The sequence below is a fragment of the Pimephales promelas genome, chromosome 2, assembly GCF_988280905.1.
Source record: "Pimephales promelas chromosome 2, fPimPro1.hap1.1, whole genome shotgun sequence".
Classification (NCBI taxonomy): Eukaryota; Metazoa; Chordata; class Actinopteri; order Cypriniformes; family Leuciscidae; genus Pimephales; species Pimephales promelas.
The window spans coordinates 11,505,984-11,525,776 of record NC_142770.1 but is presented as its reverse complement, the minus strand read 5'-3'; the positions used below and the strand labels follow the sequence as shown (position 1 = coordinate 11,525,776).

The 19,793-nt window shown below is 36.0% G+C and overlaps 4 protein-coding genes across 5 annotated transcripts; 2 read left to right on the top strand and 2 right to left on the bottom strand.

Moving 5' to 3' along the window:
• The first annotated feature begins 3,869 nt into the window (after positions 1 to 3,869).
• On the top strand, positions 3,870 to 6,883 carry tmem221 (transmembrane protein 221). Its single transcript, XM_039682293.2, has 3 exons — positions 3,870 to 4,462; positions 5,093 to 5,178; positions 5,960 to 6,883. Exons 1-3 carry the CDS (start codon positions 4,173 to 4,175, stop codon positions 6,442 to 6,444), a joined length of 861 nt encoding a protein of 286 aa, XP_039538227.2. The 5' UTR covers positions 3,870 to 4,172; the 3' UTR covers positions 6,445 to 6,883.
• Positions 5,215 to 8,631, bottom strand: borcs8 (BLOC-1 related complex subunit 8). Of its 2 annotated transcripts, XM_039682297.2 has the most exons (6): positions 8,407 to 8,616; positions 8,134 to 8,246; positions 7,432 to 7,496; positions 7,249 to 7,356; positions 6,977 to 7,062; positions 5,215 to 5,857 (listed from the first exon to the last, which is right to left on the bottom strand). In XM_039682297.2, the coding sequence occupies exons 1-5, from the start codon at positions 8,498 to 8,500 to the stop codon at positions 6,999 to 7,001; spliced, it is 444 nt and encodes a 147-aa protein (XP_039538231.2). In that variant the 5' UTR covers positions 8,501 to 8,616; the 3' UTR covers positions 5,215 to 5,857; positions 6,977 to 6,998. The 2 variants fall into 2 exon arrangements, with proteins under 2 accessions (XP_039538231.2, XP_039538232.2); XM_039682298.2 differs by lacking the exon at positions 6,977 to 7,062 and having other exon boundaries at positions 8,407 to 8,631.
• An 829-nt stretch (positions 8,632 to 9,460) lies between these two features.
• Positions 9,461 to 10,653, top strand: rfxank (regulatory factor X-associated ankyrin-containing protein). Its single transcript, XM_039682295.2, has 7 exons — positions 9,461 to 9,564; positions 9,644 to 9,709; positions 9,787 to 9,887; positions 9,955 to 10,080; positions 10,165 to 10,231; positions 10,301 to 10,381; positions 10,462 to 10,653. The coding sequence occupies exons 1-7, from the start codon at positions 9,474 to 9,476 to the stop codon at positions 10,530 to 10,532; spliced, it is 603 nt and encodes a 200-aa protein (XP_039538229.2). The 5' UTR covers positions 9,461 to 9,473; the 3' UTR covers positions 10,533 to 10,653.
• On the bottom strand, positions 10,614 to 13,798 carry nr2c2ap (nuclear receptor 2C2-associated protein). The gene is made up of 5 exons (XM_039682296.2): positions 13,688 to 13,798; positions 13,466 to 13,556; positions 13,269 to 13,374; positions 11,173 to 11,240; positions 10,614 to 10,985 (listed from the first exon to the last, which is right to left on the bottom strand). Exons 1-5 carry the CDS (start codon positions 13,723 to 13,725, stop codon positions 10,863 to 10,865), a joined length of 426 nt encoding a protein of 141 aa, XP_039538230.1. The 5' UTR covers positions 13,726 to 13,798; the 3' UTR covers positions 10,614 to 10,862.
• Positions 13,799 to 19,793: the final 5,995 nt, after the last annotated feature.

The window sequence follows — 19,793 nt, the reverse complement described above, 5'->3', positions numbered from 1 at the left end:
ATCCAGCTGCAAGAACATCTATTAGATGACACATAAGTGTTTTGCGCAGGATTTCACCTTTTGGTTGACCTTTAGGCTGTTCTAATGGCAAAGCCTGCAACTGCAAGGTGCTAGGTTTGATTCCCAAGGAGTGCGCATTGTATACTACAAAATTGTACTTTTAGAATGCAATATAAGTTGATTTGCCAACATAAATACATTTTTTTGCACATCTGTACAATTGTGTTGAGGGAAAAAAGCGTTCATAACACGTTATGTAATAATAAATAAAACATTCTGCATTAGTTTCTCACGTTCTCAAGGTAACACGTGGATGGTGGCTTGATTAGAATTAACGAGTGAACGAAAGGCCTTGTTTTTGTGCTTATCTTCTATAATTTTAAATATTTAATTGTATATATATATATATATATATATATACATCAAATGTTAATAGTTATATAAATAGTTCAACCTGTCAACACAATAACTCTCCTATGTAAAACTACACGCAAAAATATAGCTAGCTATACTGTTATATAGGCTTTAACTATAACTTAGTTATTTAAAAATAATAATATATCTCACCTGGTTTTGACAATTAAAGTCGGTTGAGTCGTTGTGAACAGCGTCGCCAGTCAGCAAAAGAAGATGTTGAATGAGTTGGCTGAGTTCACATCACCTGATGATCGTCGAGCTCTTTTTGACAACAGCGCATCTCCAGCTGTTCTTACTGTAACAGCATCATGCGGATAATGCCACGCCCCCGCAGCGTTTCCATTGGCTGAAAGAGACGCCAATCATCTCCAGCTGTTCCTACAGTAGCGTCATCATTCAGAAAATGCCACGCCCCTCCGGCGTTTCCATTGGCTGAAAGAGACGCCCATCATCTTCGCCTGTTCTTTTTTTTCTATCCCACCTCTGTCGAGTTTCATTGGCTGCTAAAGTCAAGACGCCATCACTTTTATTCTGTCATTCATTTAATGAAAACCTCACCCGATACTCTAAATTGACACTTAAATATTAAGCGTACAAGGGTTATATTTAAACTAAAGATGTTAAAGTGAAACAGCGAAAAGAAAGAACTAGCCTAGCTCTCTTTCCATAAGAACACTGTCATATCAAACTATCGTCATGACGACACTTTGAATCCCCTAAACCAGTAAAATGTATTTCGGAAATTATGTGACTTTCTTTTATTTGTTCCCGTTCTCTGACATAAAATAATAATAATTACGCAATAGAGACAGGACCATAATCCAGGAGTTAACTGACCTGAAAAAAAGTCAAAAACTAGATTTACAAAGGCAAACGTTTTATTTTTTTTTATGACAATATTGGCGGGCTGTAATGTCCAAAAGCAACACTTTATAATAACGTTTAATAAGAACAGATAGGGTTATTTAGTTTGGCAGAAATTAATTTGAAACGTGAGGAAACCGTTATGAAACAATGTTAGTATGTTTATATTTGATTAATTAGGCTATTGTGATAATATATAGCCTAGGCTAATATTGTTTTATTAATCTACTGTATACCTAGGCTATATTTCGTTTTATTTGATGTATTATAGTTATTTAAGATATTTTATATATTTTATCCACTGACACCCTATAATATCTGGAGGGACCTTTAGTTTTTGACCTGTCAAATTTGCTTAACTTTTTTAAAATTAGAAATAAATAAGTAGTTTTATTTCATAAATATATGTATATAACACTTTACCATGAAAAAATCTATTTTCTTATTAACAATTCACATTATTAAAATTAATCTGAAATTCCAAAAATATCTATAGCTATTTTATTTTATTTACAGTATTGTATCATCATATAGGCTTAGCCTATATAAAATATTCACCATATATTCAGAATTTCATAAAGGACAGAACTTCATTGCATGTAGTTTCATCTCAAGTAATGCAACTTTTGCATATAGTGTAAAATATCTTAGCAGACTTACACTGGCTACTTCCCATAAAAAGTGACAATGAGATGTATATCTGTACATGCTGTGAAGAGGTTACTAATGTGATATCTCTCAGCATTTCTCAGAGGCTTTAGTTCCCCACCGAGAGTTTAATCTGCATGTCATCTGATGCAAGAATTAGCAAACTCATGTCATGCTCCCGACAGTCCCTCAGCATCCCCACTGCAGTAAGCTCAGTGTATTCCCTTCAGTTTGGAGAGAATACATAAAAACATTGATTTTAAAAGGCATATTGAATATGGCTTATCTGAAAAAATGGACCAAATTCCAAATACATTTTCACAATGATGCCAGAAGAATCATTTTGGGTTCCCAAGAGAACCTTTCAGTGAACCGTTCTCAAAAGAATGAAAAATGTCTTTGTGTGAAGAACATTTTAAAAAATCTTTTTAAGAACCTTCAAATGTTTCCATGGATGTTAAAGGTTCTTTATGGAACCTTAGATGCCAATAAAGAACCTTAATTCTGAAGAAATAACCGTTCACTGGACAGTTCTTAAAATAACAATTTTTTCACATCTATAGAACATTTGGTCCAATGGAAAGGTTCCATGGTTGTTAAAACTTCTTCTTGGGACCATGGATGCCAACAGACCTTTATTAACTCTTTATTAAGCTCGTTCTGATTAAGAAATGCATTAGGTGAGAAAGTTCAAATAATCATCATAATAAGACTCTCGTATATAGCCTATGACCTCTGGGTTCTAACGCATCATTATATGCATCAAACCAGTTCTTTGTGGTCCTGGCAGTGGGGTGTAAACACTTTGCGTAAAGTGCATAATAAATGTATATTGGTTATATTATACCCAAAATAACTGGGTCTCAATTAAATAAAGGAAACTCTGGAAAGTGTCAAGTGTCAACTTGTTTTCTTTTTTTCCCCTGAAACTTCTCACTTCTGCTTTTGACAACATCAGCGGCCTGAAGTTTTTGTACATGTGGTGAGTCTCTCGAATTCAGAAATAGCATCTCTGGTCAGCGTTCATGTATAGGCGATTCTTCAGGCAATGTTTTTTTTAGTGTCACGTTATCACGTTAAGCACAGCGGCAGACCTCGAGTTCCCATCAGCCCATTCTGAGCAAAAAAACCCACCTGTGCATTGAGGTAATAAGCAACGTTCACCTTTTTGCTATAAGCTTAAATAGATTATGACACTGAAGAAATGAAATATATGCCAATTTTAAATTACATTGAACATACAGATTGTAAATTTAAAAAATGAGATGATCAGTAAGTTATGACAACATATGTTTTCACATTGCTTTAGCCTAACTCTTCAAAATAAGTAATTTCCATCTTTTTTCTTACAAGTTCCTACAAGTTTCAACTAATTTTAAGTCAGTTTATTGTAATTTAAGTTGAAATGACATAGATCAAAGATGATTATACATACAAATGTAATACAGCAACCTTATTTTATGGTGTGTTTTTGTGCAAAATAATCATTCTTAATATCTTGTCATACAAATGGGCCCATTTGAGCAAAAATGTTTTCGCATTCTAGCAAGTTAATAGTCATGAGACATGCTTGGTTTAGAAAAATAGAGATAAACTTATTTGCAGATAAAGTTTTTAATGTTTTTTTTTTTTATTACACTGCATTCATATTACACACACACAAGTAAAATATGGGAAATTCGACCATATTCTCGATTACCGGTGTTGACAAACAACACTAACTGTTCATATAAATGTTAAGAACTGCTAAAATACATAATAAAAATATAATACAATATGTAATAAAAAAAATTAAATAATAATACTATTTTTGTCCTAAATTTCGCTGATGCTGATGCAAGCATGACAGACTTTTATTATTAGTGCTTTACACCTGCTGCATGCACTGGATAATAAAACTTGGATGGCATAGGCGTTGCTTTTCAACGGACAAATAATTGTAGGACGAATAAGTTGCGGTATGGCTTCTTACACGAATAAATCCAAATAAAAAGTGCATTGTTGCATGAAATGTGTTTAATCTGGGGATTTAAAGTGGATCACATGCTCTGACTGAACAACAGCGGCACGAGAGCACGCGCATTCCACAGCAGCCTCTCGCGCATCGTTTGTTTTTCGCCTCAAGAAACCCCACAACAGAAAACATAGCGAGAAAGTAGCAAGAAAAAGTGGAAAAACATCATTTTTGATGGACTATCGCTGTTTGTTTGTGGAGTAAATCGGACATTTATCCACTGTCGGACATGACGCATTCCTATAGTCAGCGTTCTCTCGTGGTGCTCGCGTTTTTAGGGATTTTATCCGCAATAATGTCCGTGTTATCCGTCATTTTGATTTGCCAGCTCCAAACGCAACAGGTTGTTATAAAAGATTCGCCTACTTTCGTGTCGAGTGAGATCACAGCGGTGTTATTGCCCGTTTCTACTGTCCTTTCAGCCTTGTCTCTGACACTCAACTTGAGCTCAGTTGTTGTGTGTTTGCTTCACAGCTATTTCGCTACCGAAATATGTCGAGGAGAACCAGATACACAAAGGTAATGGAGAAGCTTACTTGTGTAGTTACTTAATATGCGAGTTGTCGAACAAAGTGACATTTATTCGGAAGAACAATAGTACAAGCTCACTTTTCAAACAAAACAATGCCCCTCCAAAAAAGAGTTTGTTATAGGTCTAAAATCTTAGTAACTTTACACAAAAATCATCTGAAAATGACAACATTTGTGGTTGTCTAACTTTAGTGGAACATTTCCATAGTAGGCCTACATGTGATGAATCACACCTGAGTGAACTTGAGGTAAATTTACTTCATACATTTACTAAAAATCACATGAAAGTCAGGAAAGCGAAGTTAGTTCAACTTATTTGTGGATCAGGTGTCCAAACACTTTAGGGGCCATTGTATATCAAACATAATTGCCATTTAGGTTACTGGACCTTGGTATTTCATATTAAGCTCCTGAACCTTTTTCCAAGATATAGCCTAAACCAGGTTTGTACATTTTAAATTACTTCCAATTCATCAAAGTATAGAGCAGCATGAATAGTTACTTTATGTTTTCTAGCAGGTCACTGACATCTCTATTTGTTTTGCAAATTTAGGCCCTGCTACTAGTCCACACAACTAGAAGTGATCTATTTTGTTTTTTGCTTGTATTCCAACCAAGGGCCGACTGGTTTTTGTCGGATAGCAGGGCTGTCCGGCATGTGAACATTGGGCTGTTTTGCCTTGGAGTTTCAGTTTACTTAGCTGGTAAGTGGACATGACAAACCACAGGAAAGTCAGACATGAGTTATACTAAAAACTTTAATTATTAGACTCAGAATACACACATTTACAGAAGATAGTTAGAACAAGTGGAATTATAGTGCAAAATATTCCCCAAAGCAGCTTATGAATATCTTTTTTTCTTTTCTTTTCTGGCTCTTTAGTATGGAAGGCCGTTTCCACCTAAGAGTAAATAAAAAAGTGGTAACTGCGATTGTAATTGTGACTTATGTCGCAATGTGGCATTAAATCTAAAAAAACTGTGATATTTTCTTCACAGTTGCAACTTTTTAAATTTCCCAACTCTGACTTCACATCTCACAAAGTGACTTTAAATCTCATAATGTGACTTCATATCTTACAATGTCAAATTAATTTTGCTTTTTTGTTTTTCTTGCACTTGCAGGTTTATATTTCCCAACTGTGACTTTACATCTCTTAATGTGACTTTGTTTCATATTTAAACTCAGAATGAACTTTTTTTATTTTTTAAATAGAGGTATAAACAGCCTTTCATATTTAGAGTAGCAATCATCAATATGACGTGGTGGTGGCACCAACTTAATATGGCATATGGTTTCAGTTCTTCATCAGTGATCAAGTTTATATCCCAGAGCTGTGCTTTTCTCCATCCTTAAGCATGCCAGAATCCAAAGTTCTTTTCCTGTAAAGCAAAAACAACACATTAGTTTATATTCATCATTCAGAAGTCATAGTATGGAGTGATTTGACATTAATATATCTTATTTTTTTCCCTTCTTCACAGCCATGTCTGTTTACATGATATTGGTGTTTGAAGTCGAGACCGGCATAGCCAGTGTGTGTGTGCTCTCCTCTGGTGTTCTCGTCTTGCTACTTATCGTGATTCACGCCCTAATACGGGCCGCACATACAGCCAAATCCTTCCGCAGCGAACATACCCACACCATGTATCACAACTACCCTGAAAACAGCCCAGGAATCCATACAGAAAAGCCAATGAGGCAACACAGCTTAGCCAACCTGCATAGACATTACATCGACCCCGCTCACATCGATCCTAAATCGTTGTACTCGCCATCCAACGGGCCTCACGTTCACTCTAGCGATAAGGATGGGTACAGCGGCGGTGGGAGTGGACAGACACACCGGACCTTTTCAACAGAGTCCGGCCTGTTTCACACTCAGGCAAAACCCTGGAATGGCGTCAACAGCGAGATGAGATCTGTAATAGCTCGCAAAGCCACGGTCAAGGATTCAACTTTAGTTTGAGTAGTATCACATCCACTTTTGTGTCAAGATGTGCACTATATATATATATATATATATAAATGCTGCGTGTCTATACACTATTGTCTTAGAAGGCGGCCAAATTATTTGTGACATTTAAAGCAAAATATGCAAAAAAAACATTTTTGTGCACCTATTATCACCTTATAGGTGTTAGAAATCACACGAACAGATTTTAAAATAATATTGTGAAATTACTACTGGAATACTTTGTGCACTTGAATGCGTGTTGCAGTAACTGGATAATTTTTTCTTTCCCTTTCGCTTAAAATACAATTGTTTATTCAATGCACTACAGTAAACATGATTTGCTATGGAAAAATACAATTATAAAAATTAAGATGTGATGAAAAATGACATTACCAGATAATAAATTAAATGTGGGAGAATAAATTGGTGTCATAATAAATCTGAAAAACAATGAGGTTTCTGATCTTTTAACAATTTTGTATATAAACCACCAAATTATTATTAACACTGATGTAGAAAGAAACAAAAATGAAGCAAAACTAACCTTGGAGAAAGACTTCCATGAGTCAAGGTGGTGTGACTGAAGTGTGTGTGGGTGTATCGTTTGGGTTAATTTCAGGTTTCACAGCACTGAAGCCACATGAATGTTTAAAAAAAGAAAAAGTGAGCAACTTAAAAGTGAAGCAATCAAAGAAAAATGAAAGCATGAAAATGTCACATTTACATTTAACAAGTGATATATAAAACTACACAAAAAAGGAAAAGAATAGTGAATGTGTTTCATTGCAATGGGTTAAAATGGATAGTGAGTACAACCTCCGTCCCTGCGAGCTGCTCATCTGTTCCTTCAGTGAAATGGCTTGGCGCAGAAGACCATCTATGTTCTTGAAATAGAGGCTACTGTTTGTCATGCTTTTAACCGCACTGAAAGGAAAACAGCCATGAAGTATGTACATTATATGAATAATCAATTTGAAAAATCAATAATCAATTTCTTACCTGCATGCATATTCAACAGTGTAGATTGCTCCCTGACTCTGCTCCTCCCAGCTCTGCATGTCTGTCTACCAATTCATAATTCATTACAACACTAAAGACAGCTTAGGACGTACTTAGGATGTGTTTAAGTGGTAAATAATGTAGATGGCAGACAAAATATTAATAATATTTTATTCTTAATTTTATATATAATATACTTTTCTCATACACAAAGCTCTACAAGAAATAAAAGTATAAATACAAGCCAATAAATAACACAGAAGAGTACACAAAAGTACACAATAGTTGCTTAAACACAAATGAGGTTGTTTGTGTAATTATATGCGTGTATATATATTACATTTTCCTTTTTTTCAAAATTTTCCTTTTTTTTGCACACACAGACCGGCCAGGTGACTATAATTACATGGTAAATTAAGGGCTGCTTATTTATCCCCCCCCCCCCTTATTTAATTAATTATTAGGTTTTATAAATGTATGAACCCCATGCGTTTCCTTCCCTAGTTAGGTAGACCCTGACGTAATGTATTACATTACTTTATGTAATGATGTAACAAGATTATACTATTCATTTAAATTTAATAAACAAGTTAGGCTACAAATAGTCTAAAAGTAATCAGATTACCTAAAATGTGTAATGCAACAACAGTTTTTTATCATGTAATTTGGGGATATAGTTTGAACAATATCAATGAAACGCACCTTGTGTTGCACGAGCTCTGGTAGGGATCTCCTGACGTGCTCCTGTAACCTATAAAGCGCTATAGACGGTTCATTGGCCAACACATACATACTCTCTGTGAATTTATCAGTCACTGTAGAAGAAATAAAGAAAACGAGGAATCAGCATCTCTTAATAGGTTCATAACAAATCAGACTTTTGACGACAAACACATAAAATGCGTCTAGTAAGCTGTGTCATGTAAATTAAAAGTTATGAAACATGCACACGAATTCCTAATCTAGCCAGGATACCTCTTTTTACTTTTAATTGCATTTCTTGATCCTCCATTTTTTGTATTATCAATGCGCCGCTGGTATCTCTATGATTGTGCTCCCACAACATCATCCGTAGGAACACCAGCCCAATAACGAGTTCCTAGCCACTAGTTCGAATCTTCTGAATTGACTCACCAAAAAGATACATTCACTGAATCGTTCAGTTGCCCCTTTTGCAAATTACAACATTTAGGAAGTCATTGAACGATTCATTAAAAATACCGAGTCGTTCATGACTGAAATAAGTCTTATTGTAATATTTTTTCAACTCTAGATCTCAGAAAGAGTATATAACCAAGCATCATAAGCGTTACCCCACAAAATACAAAAAGAAGATTTGTTTTCTTTCACTCCATAAGCTCTTGAAAAAGACAAGCAAGCAAACAAACAAACATATGTTTTAATAATTTTCCTAAGCTATTTTAATGGTGGGTTATTATAAGTCACTGTACATATGATTCATAATCATCCCAGCCTAATAACGAATCAAAACGCAGTGAAGGGGGCGTATTGATTCAATTTATCCATCCAATGAAATGCTTTTCCCCAGCCCGCACTCGAATGCTATTGGCCCCAGCTGTAGTCAGTCTTGCGCTGAAAAGAGTCAACTAGAACGATTCTTTAAAGATTCATTCAAAACCACAGAATTGTTCACGAAAACCACTTCCAACTCTAATTGTTTAGAAGGATGCGATTAAGTTTGCAGCCAAAAAGTACAATATACATGATGATAAAAGTACTTCATACGATGTGATTCACTAGTGTGCGGTTTGTGTTGAGCTCAATGCACATGCAAGTCTCCTATTTCAGTTTCACTTTTGCAAACGAATCAGGAAACAAACGCAGCATAACGTTATGTGATCTTACAAGCCTGTGAAGTTTAAGATCAAAGTATTTGCTCAGTAAGTGTAAGGAATCGAAGGTAAGATACTCCAAAGACACATTTTTTATTATTTCATATCAGTATTAAAAATATAGGCTATAGTAATCCATTGTTTATTTTCTAAATTGCGTACATTTTAAAGCAGGTGTAATGATCAGTTATGGAAAACAGACTTGACGAGAACCACTCGACCACTCTGACGAATAAACAGCGTGGGAATGAGGTTACTGTCCGACCGGCCACTTTAGATAGTGAGTCTTTCACCTCCTTCCAAATGCATGAAATGCAGCCTTTTTGAACATAATTGTGAGTTTTAATTATGCCTTGTAGACCTCTCAATTCATCAGCTGGCAGCCCATGGAGAGATTTCACAACTGGAGATACATTTATCCAAAGGTACCCATAAATAAACAACATATAGTTATCCAACGCTTGCTGAAATAAATGAACAACATATATGGGTGATCTTGCAGACAGCTCTCTGCTCAACAGTCAAGATGAGCGAGGTTTCACCCCACTAATGTGGGCTGCTGCATTTGGAGAGATAATGGTGGTAGAGTTTCTCCTTCAGAAGGTGAGCAACACATTTTTTAGCCATGATACTGGGCATTATATTATTATATGATATTATATTATATTAGGGAGCAGATCCGAGAACACTAGCTCGGGAACGAGAAAGTGCCCTGTCTTTGGCCAGCGCTGGAGGATTTGCAGATATTGTAAATGTTCTCCTACAACATGACATTGAGATTGATTCCTATGACTGGGTATGAATAACTTAACTATTTTACACAAACAAATTACTGTAGAAAATGTACACCTCATAATCATGCTTTCAATTTCAAACACAGAATGGTGGGACCCCTCTTCTCTATGCAGTTCGTGGTAATCACATTAAATGTGTTGAAGCTCTCCTAAGTAAGCCTTTCCAAATATTCATTTTGTTTAGTTATTTGTGACGACAAACTGAAGTAAGTTTGTGTTTAGGATGTGGGGCAGATATCACGTTTGAGGCTGACTCTGGATACAGTCCTGTTGCCCTTGCTGTTGCATTGGGCCACAAAAAAGGCTAGTCATTCCTTACAGTGTACTGAAATACAAACAATCCAGTTTATTTTCTTAACTAATAACTGATAACTCATTTGCAGTGCAAAAAAGTCTTGAAGATCACATTCTGAAGCTGTTTCGGGGACCAGTTTCCGTGTCGGAGAACACATAAAGCAAAGGACTGCTCTTTGTCGACCTTACAATAATCCTGCATACCGTATAGCTTTATTTTGACATGAAAGAAAGAACAATCTGTTTTTCTACTTTTTTTAATTAAAAAACACTTTTACAAACATGCTGTTCATGTGTGTTCACCTAAAAAGGCACGTAAATGATCTATAGAACCTTTGTAGAAATTAGATGTGATCGAAAGTAACATCAGTTGATGCTTTCCCTGTGAGTAGGTGGGAATAAACTCCACATCCAGAGGTGAAAACAAAGGGGGAAAGCTGGTTGGCATTCCCGCCTCTTCATACTTCCTCTCTGTCCTTTTCTCAAAACATTACAAAACCTTTTCCCCCAGGATATCCAAAGTGTAAACAATTATTCTTCCAAAAAAGTCAGCACTGTTTTCAAACACTATTTTCAGCCTCTGCACCAAAGGGGCATTTTGAATGGGAAAGCTGTGGGTGAAGAATCAAGGATTTGACTAGCTTGGGATAAAAGGAAGACACGGCAATTTGGCCATTGGCTAGGAATGGACAGAAAACAAAAGAATTCCACTAATTCTGGTTGAGTTTCCATATGTATAGAATATGGTGATTAAATGCATTTATAAGTGGAAGCAAAAAATGGAAGGTGCTGAAGGATATTTGTAGACAGTTGTTGTCCTCTGGATAGAAGTCTAAAATATGTACGAGGTCCTCTTCTTTGGCAGAACCTGTAGAAGAGAAAGCATTTTAATGGCTCTAACTCATATGAACACAACTGTATAAGGCCTATTTGACTTAATCTTTAGTATACTTGTATTAGAGCACAACAGTGACACATTTTTAGTTTCTTCGTTTAACAAAAACGTTCAAAATCTTGCACAGTTATATTTAATATAAATATTTAGATATCTATTATCTATATGAATATTTAAGAATGATTACCGACAAAATACATTATGTACCTTTTTTGAAATCCAAGCAAAAAACACAAGCAAGAGTGCTGTTACTGATTTTCATATTAAATCCAAGATAGTGACAGACCAAAGACACATTTTTTCTTGTCCTTGAAGCCATTTTACTGGTATAAACGTCACGATCGTTTCCGTTTCATTAAAGCTGCAGTCCCCATTTTTTCCTCTTTGTCGCCATCTCTGTTCAAAATCTGCAATTGCAGTCATTCGCGGAATTATCAACTTTATGTGAGCTGAAGTTCGACACCGCACTGCGCGGATAATAAGAATAATAATAATTTTTCCTGGCATTCAGAATCACAGATTGTTATTTTTGGAAGTATGACATTGACTAACATACTAATTTTCACCGGAAAATGTCAACTGAACAAGTGTGTATCATCCACTTTTGTTCTGGTTCGGACATTGTGCTGATTAAATCTAAAAATCGCTTATCATCACGCAAAACCGTGCAAATTATAATTGGTTCTCAAATTGTTTATGTTAACAACGTCAGCATTGTGTGACTACATGTGTTCTTTCGATATGTCCGGTTGCAGTCTATTTTCCTTAAGTTAACGTTAGCCGCCCACTCCGAAGTCCGAACGAAGCATTTTGCATTTTACAATGGGTGAATATCTAGTTGTCACTGGGGATTCTCGTTTGAACTTTTCTGGATCCGCCATCAAATAAGTTTTGATAAGTTTAATTATAGCCTTTTCTCACAGCACTTGATATACCGTAAATCTCTGCCTCCAACATCCACACACTAGCCGAGAGTCCGAGACTCCTTCTTATGTGTACAGATGACGTAATGACATGCTTGAATGTCCCGCGAAAATCCACCAGTACCACTGGAATGGGCTATATGCACAAATAAGTTCGCATTTGACGCAAGGATGCTCTACAGTTTCAGGTCGGGGAGATTAAAGCAGGGGAAAACGGAATTATGGCAGAGTCTTCAAAATTTACTGTCCTCCTGTCTTTGAAACGAAACTTTCATACGTTTAGATGTAATTTTACATAGTTATGTTTATTTTATATAATTTTAAAAAAGAAGCATAAACACAACGAGGGGTGTCTGTTTTTGTGACTAACGTTTCTTTAGGTTAACCATGGAGTATACAATTCAATATAAATTCTCGGTATTGCATTGGACTCGGCGGAAGTTATCGAGCATCCTTAAACCTTCACCGGAAATACCGCCGTGCATAGAGCCCACTTACCGATTTGAATCGCGCTACAGCAATGGGCTTTATGCCCAGCTCCACTAATTCCTGAACTTCAGCCAGCTCCTTGTTTCCTGTCTGCCATTATTGGCCAAATTGATTAATTCAGGTGTGTCTGATTATTGTTGCCATGACTACTGAGGTCAGGTACACCTGAATTAATCAATTTGGTCAATAATGGCAGACAGGAAACAAGGAGCTGGCTGAAATTCAGGAAGTAGTGCAGCTGGGCATAATGCCCATATAGCGTTGAACACTGGCTGGTTATGCATTTTCTCAAATAAGTATTTTGGAACAATTTTAACCCCCCAAAAAGGTACGGACCTGTACGAAAATTTCGGTTATTCATAATAAAACAAAAAAAAGCAAATACTAAGTTAATTTTTGTTTTTTTGTTTTTTGCAAAGCTCTGGGTTCGGTAGAAAACACTATTCTTCAAAACAACGTCAATCATTCACAAGTGTAACGTTAATTATGGGCTACCATCGCTTAACATCCTCGGAACTCATCATGGTAGGTCATTCTAAATGTTATCCATCTATGATGTTACCGCTTAAAGCTGTTGTTTATATCTGACCTTTTAATTTACAAGATTTTCCTGAAAACCCTCCTTGGAACTGCAGTATGAGCTCTGATACTTTCACAGGCTGTGGAAACTCAAAGGCAACCCACTGAGATTCACCCTATAAAAAAAGATAGTATAACTGTTTAAAAGGACGAGACAACCAGAATTGTTTAGCAACACGAAGCGTCGCATCATCTCGGCAAAATCACCTGGTCAGAATTCCAGCACGTCTCCTCATTGGAATCAAACATGAACTTCTTCCCGAACTGTTTCACATCTCTGTTTAGCACAGAACTCACCCTGTGTGACAGAAAAAAACTCATTTACAATCAATGTTCCTACTGCGTTATTATAGTATTATATGTGTTTTCAAAATAAATACAGGCCTAGTTAATATTCATGTTAGTAATATGAAACACCCACGTGTTTACCTGCTTTGTGTGTTGTTACAAATCAACGACTCTGCCATCTTATATCGACCTTTCAACTGTGGGCAAACGAGAAGACGGAGAAATCCGTAATTTTACGACAGTGAGGGCAGTGTGTAATTCACTTCTCTACCGTTAGATGTCAGTGTCGCTCGTCCAATTGATATCCACGGATGGGCATATTTTTGGCCTCAACTCCGCTTGAACAGTCCAGAACTGGATGTAAATACTGTGCATCTAACCAAACTCAATCGTATTTTTGTGCAAAATCATTTGTTAAGGCAGAAGCAGCCAATTATTCAGATTCCAACATGAACAGGTTGCCTTGAAAATTATGATCAAAGCGAGGTTAATGGATAGGAGTTAGCATTCGATTCAGATTTTCCCGCTTTTACTTTTTTATTTGACTGTTCTCTGGTCAGTCCCTCTCTTTCTGTTTCTATTTTTGCATATAGTTGAGTTATGGAGTTCAGGCTAGCAGCAAAACCACATTAGAAGCACATATTCATATTTTTGAGGCGACACACGTCCTGTGTATTTTTGAGTGTGACTTGACCGAACACCACATTTAATTTCACAATCTTCTCTCTTGTCTTATTTGCATCAGTAACAGCTTTAATCTAAAACTGTTCGGCTATTTTTGGAACTAATGTTCTTTCTTGCTGCATAGAGAAGCAAGATCAGAGGAAGAAAGGGATTGACAAGATTATAAATAAAAATTCCAGCTTCAGTTTGTTTTATTGGTCTTAAGGTTTACAATCTATGGGCCGATTAAACAGATGAGTGGGCGAACACTTTAAAACCTCAAGATCACAATCAATTTTCAACCTGATTTTGAACAAAACCACACTTTGACTGTAGGCCTATACTTAATACAAGAAACCTTGAACTCTGGAATTCTTAGACAATACAATCTTTGCTATACATGATGTTATATATCTGTAAAATGGCTGGTATTATCCAAAAAATACCTAAATGACCCTTTGCTAAGCTCGGCCTTAGTTACTGACCAATCCTTACTTACCAACTGTTGCAGTGTGCCATGTAATAGACAAGCTTTTCCTCTTTTCCAGTTTATGTTGATGTACAATCTGTGTGTTTAGACCATTTTAAGTTGAATTTAACACAAATGACCTCCCCCACACTGTAAATTAATCAGTGCTTCAGCACTCATTTCCAAATTAATATCCTATATTTGTTTCAAGGAAAATTAATGATAATAATTTAGTAGATAGATAAAATGGTAATTCAAAATAGACTTCAGGTATTGATTCAGGTCAACATGGAGGCCAGTGTATCTACAGTCAAATTATTGTATTATATTGCTAAGTTAGCAATTAACATTCTTGTGAAGGAGAAAATCAATATCTAAAACTGATCACCTAATTTATTTTTGAGTTCCGCTTAATGGGGTATACAGTGTAGTGAATGCATTGTAGAAATGTTAGGAACTGTTCTTTTTAACTTAAAGTTTGCGTTCATGTTAAGCGTCTCTCTTTTCAGCCAACTGCCTTGATTCTGATTTGCAGTCTGTGCAGTTTTTAATCATGCTACTGCTTCATTTAACAATTTCTTTCAAGACAAATGGCAAATTAAATGCTTGCAATGTCACACTTCATTCCAGCTCATGTAGCCTACGCGTAATATCCATAAAATTTTTACCATTTTATGAGCACACAAGGAACTCTAATTTTTTTTAAATCATGTCTTGAGTTAGCAGCGTAGCTAAGTGTTTTTCTTTTTTTTGTATGTACAGGTCATAGTGATGGACGCTTTCGAAACACCCTTTGTGAAGCTTCAAAACCTTTGTGAATCATTTGTTTCAAACCAAGGATTTGGAGCACGCATCAAACTACCAAAGTCAAGGTATTTCAGTAAACGAGGCGAGTTTCGAGGCGAGACGAGTTTCGAAATTCTTCGAAATTTCAAAGGTTTGAAATTGAACCCATAAACCTGTGTCTGTTTGGTTTACCTGATCTCAGAATCAAATTTATAAATTTGTTGACAGAGTTGTAGAAAAAAAGTATCTGATTGGTCTGATTAATCAAGTGCTCCATAAAATAAACAAACCAAGCCCTACAACAATAGTGTCAGATAATTTGTTATTGCATTTAATAGATCACACCTTCAATAAAACATTTGAAATTGGTTTGTAAAAGGCACTTCGAAACAATGACTTATTTTGCGAAGCAATTGGTTCATTTGATTCAAAGTTTTGTAAAGAATTGTTTCTCCCATCACTACAGATCATTCACTGTCAAGATTTAAAGGGGTCATATAATGCCATTTTTATACACGTTAATATGATTCTTTAGGGTCTAAATGAAAAATTTGTAATATACTTTAATAAAAAATTCTCATTAGTATTGTTAGAAAACACTCATTTTACCTGGTCAAAAACAGCTCTGTTTTCAGCACGCTGTTTAAGTGCATATGCCTTTAGATGATAATGAGCTTTGCTCACTCCGCCCCTTTGTTCTGTGGTGCGTTTTGACACTAAGCACATGGAGTGTTGCCTTGACAACAGTTGAAGGTATATTTTGGAGAAAGCATGGCAGCGGGAGTCTCTGAGGAAACATCTGTGCAAAGTTGATTTTTTTGACATTACTACAGTAACAGACACCGTTATAAACCATCTAGAAAAGTAAGCTCAGTGTAGTGTTATAAGTAAATAAGTAAAAACACAATAACCATAGTGCGTTGTCCATCATAAATGTGGGATTATGAATTATATTGAGAATTAAATTGACATCACACGGTCAAACGGCTCGATTTGAGACTGGGAAGAATATACAAGGAGATTAAAACAGAAACATTGGATGGATTTGTATCACATGATGGTTTTGTACAGGCTCTGCCCACACAGATTTCAGTACAATCAACTTGGAAAAAGTGCATTTTACAAGTGATTTGGGGTGTCAAGCACAGGATTGGTCGGTAAAACATCCAAGGTGGGGCTTAGTTCTGTTTGTACAATCTGTTATATTGCTTGTTATATTGATTTTCAATCATGGTTCTGATTTGAAAATCACCACTCAAAGAGTGATATGGATGGCCTTTTCTTTTTGCATGCCGTAGGTTGAAACGATTCGCAGCCAATCCATTATTCCGAATGCCAATTTGATGTCCCACAAGGCACTCTGTGCTTTAATAAGCTGAAAATGGCTCCAAATAGAAGACGCATCTGTTTGCTCTGGAGCAATTAGCGACACGTCTGAGCCGTTCCATGGTTTTTGGCAAGTCTCGTATATACTTGTACTCGTATACCGAATTTTCTGCTTCAGTATTAGCTCGACTCATAATTAAACCCTTTAAGAGCGAAGCATTTGCACAATATGCTCGGCTGCTTCTGTTGGAAAGTGCAGGACGCTCATGCTTTATTGATTCTCTTACAACTGCAAGCAAAAGATTTTGATTATTGTCTCTTTCCTAGTACATTGTCTTAGAGAGGCTGGCAGTCATTATTCACAGTGAACATGTGTGCGACTGCCAGCACTAAATTAGAAGAAAGATGGATGGACGTAGAAAAGAAGATTGATGACAAGGAAATATTCAGTATGCTCTAATCACTGTTTGTTAAATAGAAAGCTTTCAGTTGCTAATGGATGGTTTAGTCTTTGTAATGGTGGGAAATCAGCTTTAAAATGTGCTTGTCATCTTTAGATACTTGCCTTGGCGCATATTTGCCATAATTCAAATGGTGAAAGCGGTTTTCTTCCCTTTGGACATACAAATTCGTAAGCCAGATCTTGGTAACACAAGCAATGAGAATAATTGGAGGGATTTTAAAATGAAGATTCTGCCAATTAACAGCATTTGCAGCGAAATGTTGACCACAAACAGAATTATTACGATTTGTCTTTATAAAAAAAACAGCAAAAATCAAAGTTACGGTAAGGCAGTGGTGGAGGAAGTACTGAATCTCAGTACTTAAGTAAAAGTACAAATAACCAGATAAATATTTACTTTAGTAAAAGTAGAAGTAACACAATGACAACCATACTTAAGTAAAAAGTAAAAAGTAGCTGATTTTAAATGTACTTTAAGTATTAAAAGTAAAAGTACTTGCATAACAATTGATTCTCTTAATGACTATTTTCTAATGATTAATAAAACATTTAATTCTGACTCATTCAACCTAACACTCCTATAATGATGTTCAATAATGATGGAAAAAAATTGTTGTCACCTTTTCTGAAACAAGCTTGCAATTAGGCAATATACACATCATGCTTATCCTTACTATATGAAGAGTTCAGATGCAAAAGCCTCTAAGTGCCATTTGAAATTTTGTTCTAGAATGATCATTTTTATCAAGCTTGTGTATTTAAGTTCAGTAATTTCACTTAAATGACAATCAATAGGTAATCTTCATTGCCACTTGAAATTGACACGTGAAATTACTGAAATTTAATATAAAAGCTTGATAAAAATGATCATTTTAGAAGAAAATTTCAAATGGCACTTAGAGGCTTTTGCATGTGAACTTTTCATATGTTAATAACTATGTTTGGCAGAAAACGCGATTAATTTTATGGTGTAATTCTGAACCTCTTGGCTTGCCATAATCCTAACCAAACATATATTACACACGGTGCATTTCCTATGCATGTACAGACAAATTTTCACGTATAAATCGCACGATAAACGCACTGCGTGCGAGACGCATTTAGTTGATGTATCTATGGCAAGCAAACGTCACTGGTGAGACAAACGTGCAACGAACAGACGGTCAGATTACGTTTTGGCAGGGGAAAAACTGATCAAAAAATGTAATGAAAATGTAACAGAAGTTGTATAAATGTAGTGGAGTAGAAAGTAGAATAATTGCTGCAAAATGTAACAAAGTAAAAGTAAAAAGTATGCACTATTTATTCTACTTAAGTAAAGTAAAGATACATGAAAAATGTACTTAAGTAAAGTAACAAAGTATTTGTACTTCATTACAATCCACCACTGCAGTAAGGTATCCAATTTTTAGAGATTTCAAAATACAGAAATATGAAGCTTGTAATTTTTTAAAAATGCACATACATAAATTCCTCTATTAAAATGTGTATTATTTGAGCTGTAAAGTATATCAGTTTGTTTCGATGGCTACAAAATTGTAAAATTAGCTATAACTTTACACAGAAGTTTAATAAGCGTTTTTTTTCCCCCTACTAAAATCACTTGTTTAGGCTACTGTTTGCGTCTTACCATAGAAACGCTGAGCATTTTAATGTAATCGGATTGCCACGTTCACTTTCATTGTAAGTAGTGTCCAACTGTAACTCAATTTTTTGCGTTTCTTGTGAGAAATTAATTAATTTAAGTTGAAATGAATTTATTCAGTATTATGCCTCAAATCATGAGATTAACTTTTGCTGAACCCGTAATAAGTCTCCTGTTTCTCTGATTTTGATCCTGAGAATGAGAAAAATACTTAAGTTGTCTCCCATGTGCTATAGATTACAACTGAAGCAATGTCAGCTTCATCTCTGTAGAATGACTGCAGGGCTTACTATTACCTTTTGGCAAATGACAGACCTCAGCAGCACTGTCCTGTTGTCAAGTCATTGCACTTTGTCATGGTACCTTGTGAACGGAGCACTAAATCCCCTTGGCTATTGGATCTACTGTAAAAACGGCCTGCATCAGCAGGGTTTGTGAAGTGTGCCCTCTTTGGTTTAAATACTCCACTGGTGCTCGACCTAAATCGCCCAAGGGCTAGAGGAAGAAGAACCTGCTATATTGAAAATTTTACACTTCTCCATTTGGGACTCGCGCCAGGTTACCGCTGTTACAAAACATAGTGAGCTGTCTACTTAGACAGCATTTTAATGCCCGGTACACATTGTAAAATTTGGGCTTTTACAGATGAAAGATGACCAATCGTGGTGACCTAAACGGTCCAATATGGTACAGTGAGAGAGATTCAAAGATGGCCGTTGTCACTGTCAGTATGGAAGAGAGAGGCCGCACTTTGCATATACAGTTTTATTACACAAACGCGTTTCGGCGCGTGCCTTCTTCAGTCTGCACACTGAAGAAGGCACGCGCCGAAACGCGTTTGTGTAATAAAACCGTATATGCAAAGTGCGGCCTCTCTCTTCCATACATGCATTGT

Coding starts and splice junctions, on each gene's coding strand:
- rfxank (XM_039682295.2), top strand. CDS start 9,474: ATGGAAAACAGACTTGACGAGAACCACTCGACCACTCTGACGAATAAA. Junction 9,565..9,643: donor CCGACCGGCCACTTTAGATA/GTGAGTCTTTCA, acceptor TATGCCTTGTAG/ACCTCTCAATTCATCAGCTG. Junction 10,382..10,461: donor TGCATTGGGCCACAAAAAAG/GCTAGTCATTCC, acceptor ACTCATTTGCAG/TGCAAAAAAGTCTTGAAGAT.
- tmem221 (XM_039682293.2), top strand. CDS start 4,173: ATGACGCATTCCTATAGTCAGCGTTCTCTCGTGGTGCTCGCGTTTTTA. Junction 4,463..5,092: donor GGAGAACCAGATACACAAAG/GTAATGGAGAAG, acceptor ATTCCAACCAAG/GGCCGACTGGTTTTTGTCGG. Junction 5,179..5,959: donor AGTTTCAGTTTACTTAGCTG/GTAAGTGGACAT, acceptor CCTTCTTCACAG/CCATGTCTGTTTACATGATA.
- nr2c2ap (XM_039682296.2), bottom strand. CDS start 13,725: ATGGCAGAGTCGTTGATTTGTAACAACACACAAAGCAG. Junction 13,557..13,687: donor TGTAACAACACACAAAGCAG/GTAAACACGTGG, acceptor TCTGTCACACAG/GGTGAGTTCTGTGCTAAACA. Junction 10,986..11,172: donor AGGACAACAACTGTCTACAA/ATATCCTTCAGC, acceptor TTCTTCACCCAC/AGCTTTCCCATTCAAAATGC.
- borcs8 (XM_039682297.2), bottom strand. CDS start 8,500: ATGATGTTGTGGGAGCACAATCATAGAGATACCAGCGGCGCATTGATA. Junction 8,247..8,406: donor GCAATTAAAAGTAAAAAGAG/GTATCCTGGCTA, acceptor TTTCTTCTACAG/TGACTGATAAATTCACAGAG. Junction 7,357..7,431: donor ACTGTTGAATATGCATGCAG/GTAAGAAATTGA, acceptor TTTTCCTTTCAG/TGCGGTTAAAAGCATGACAA.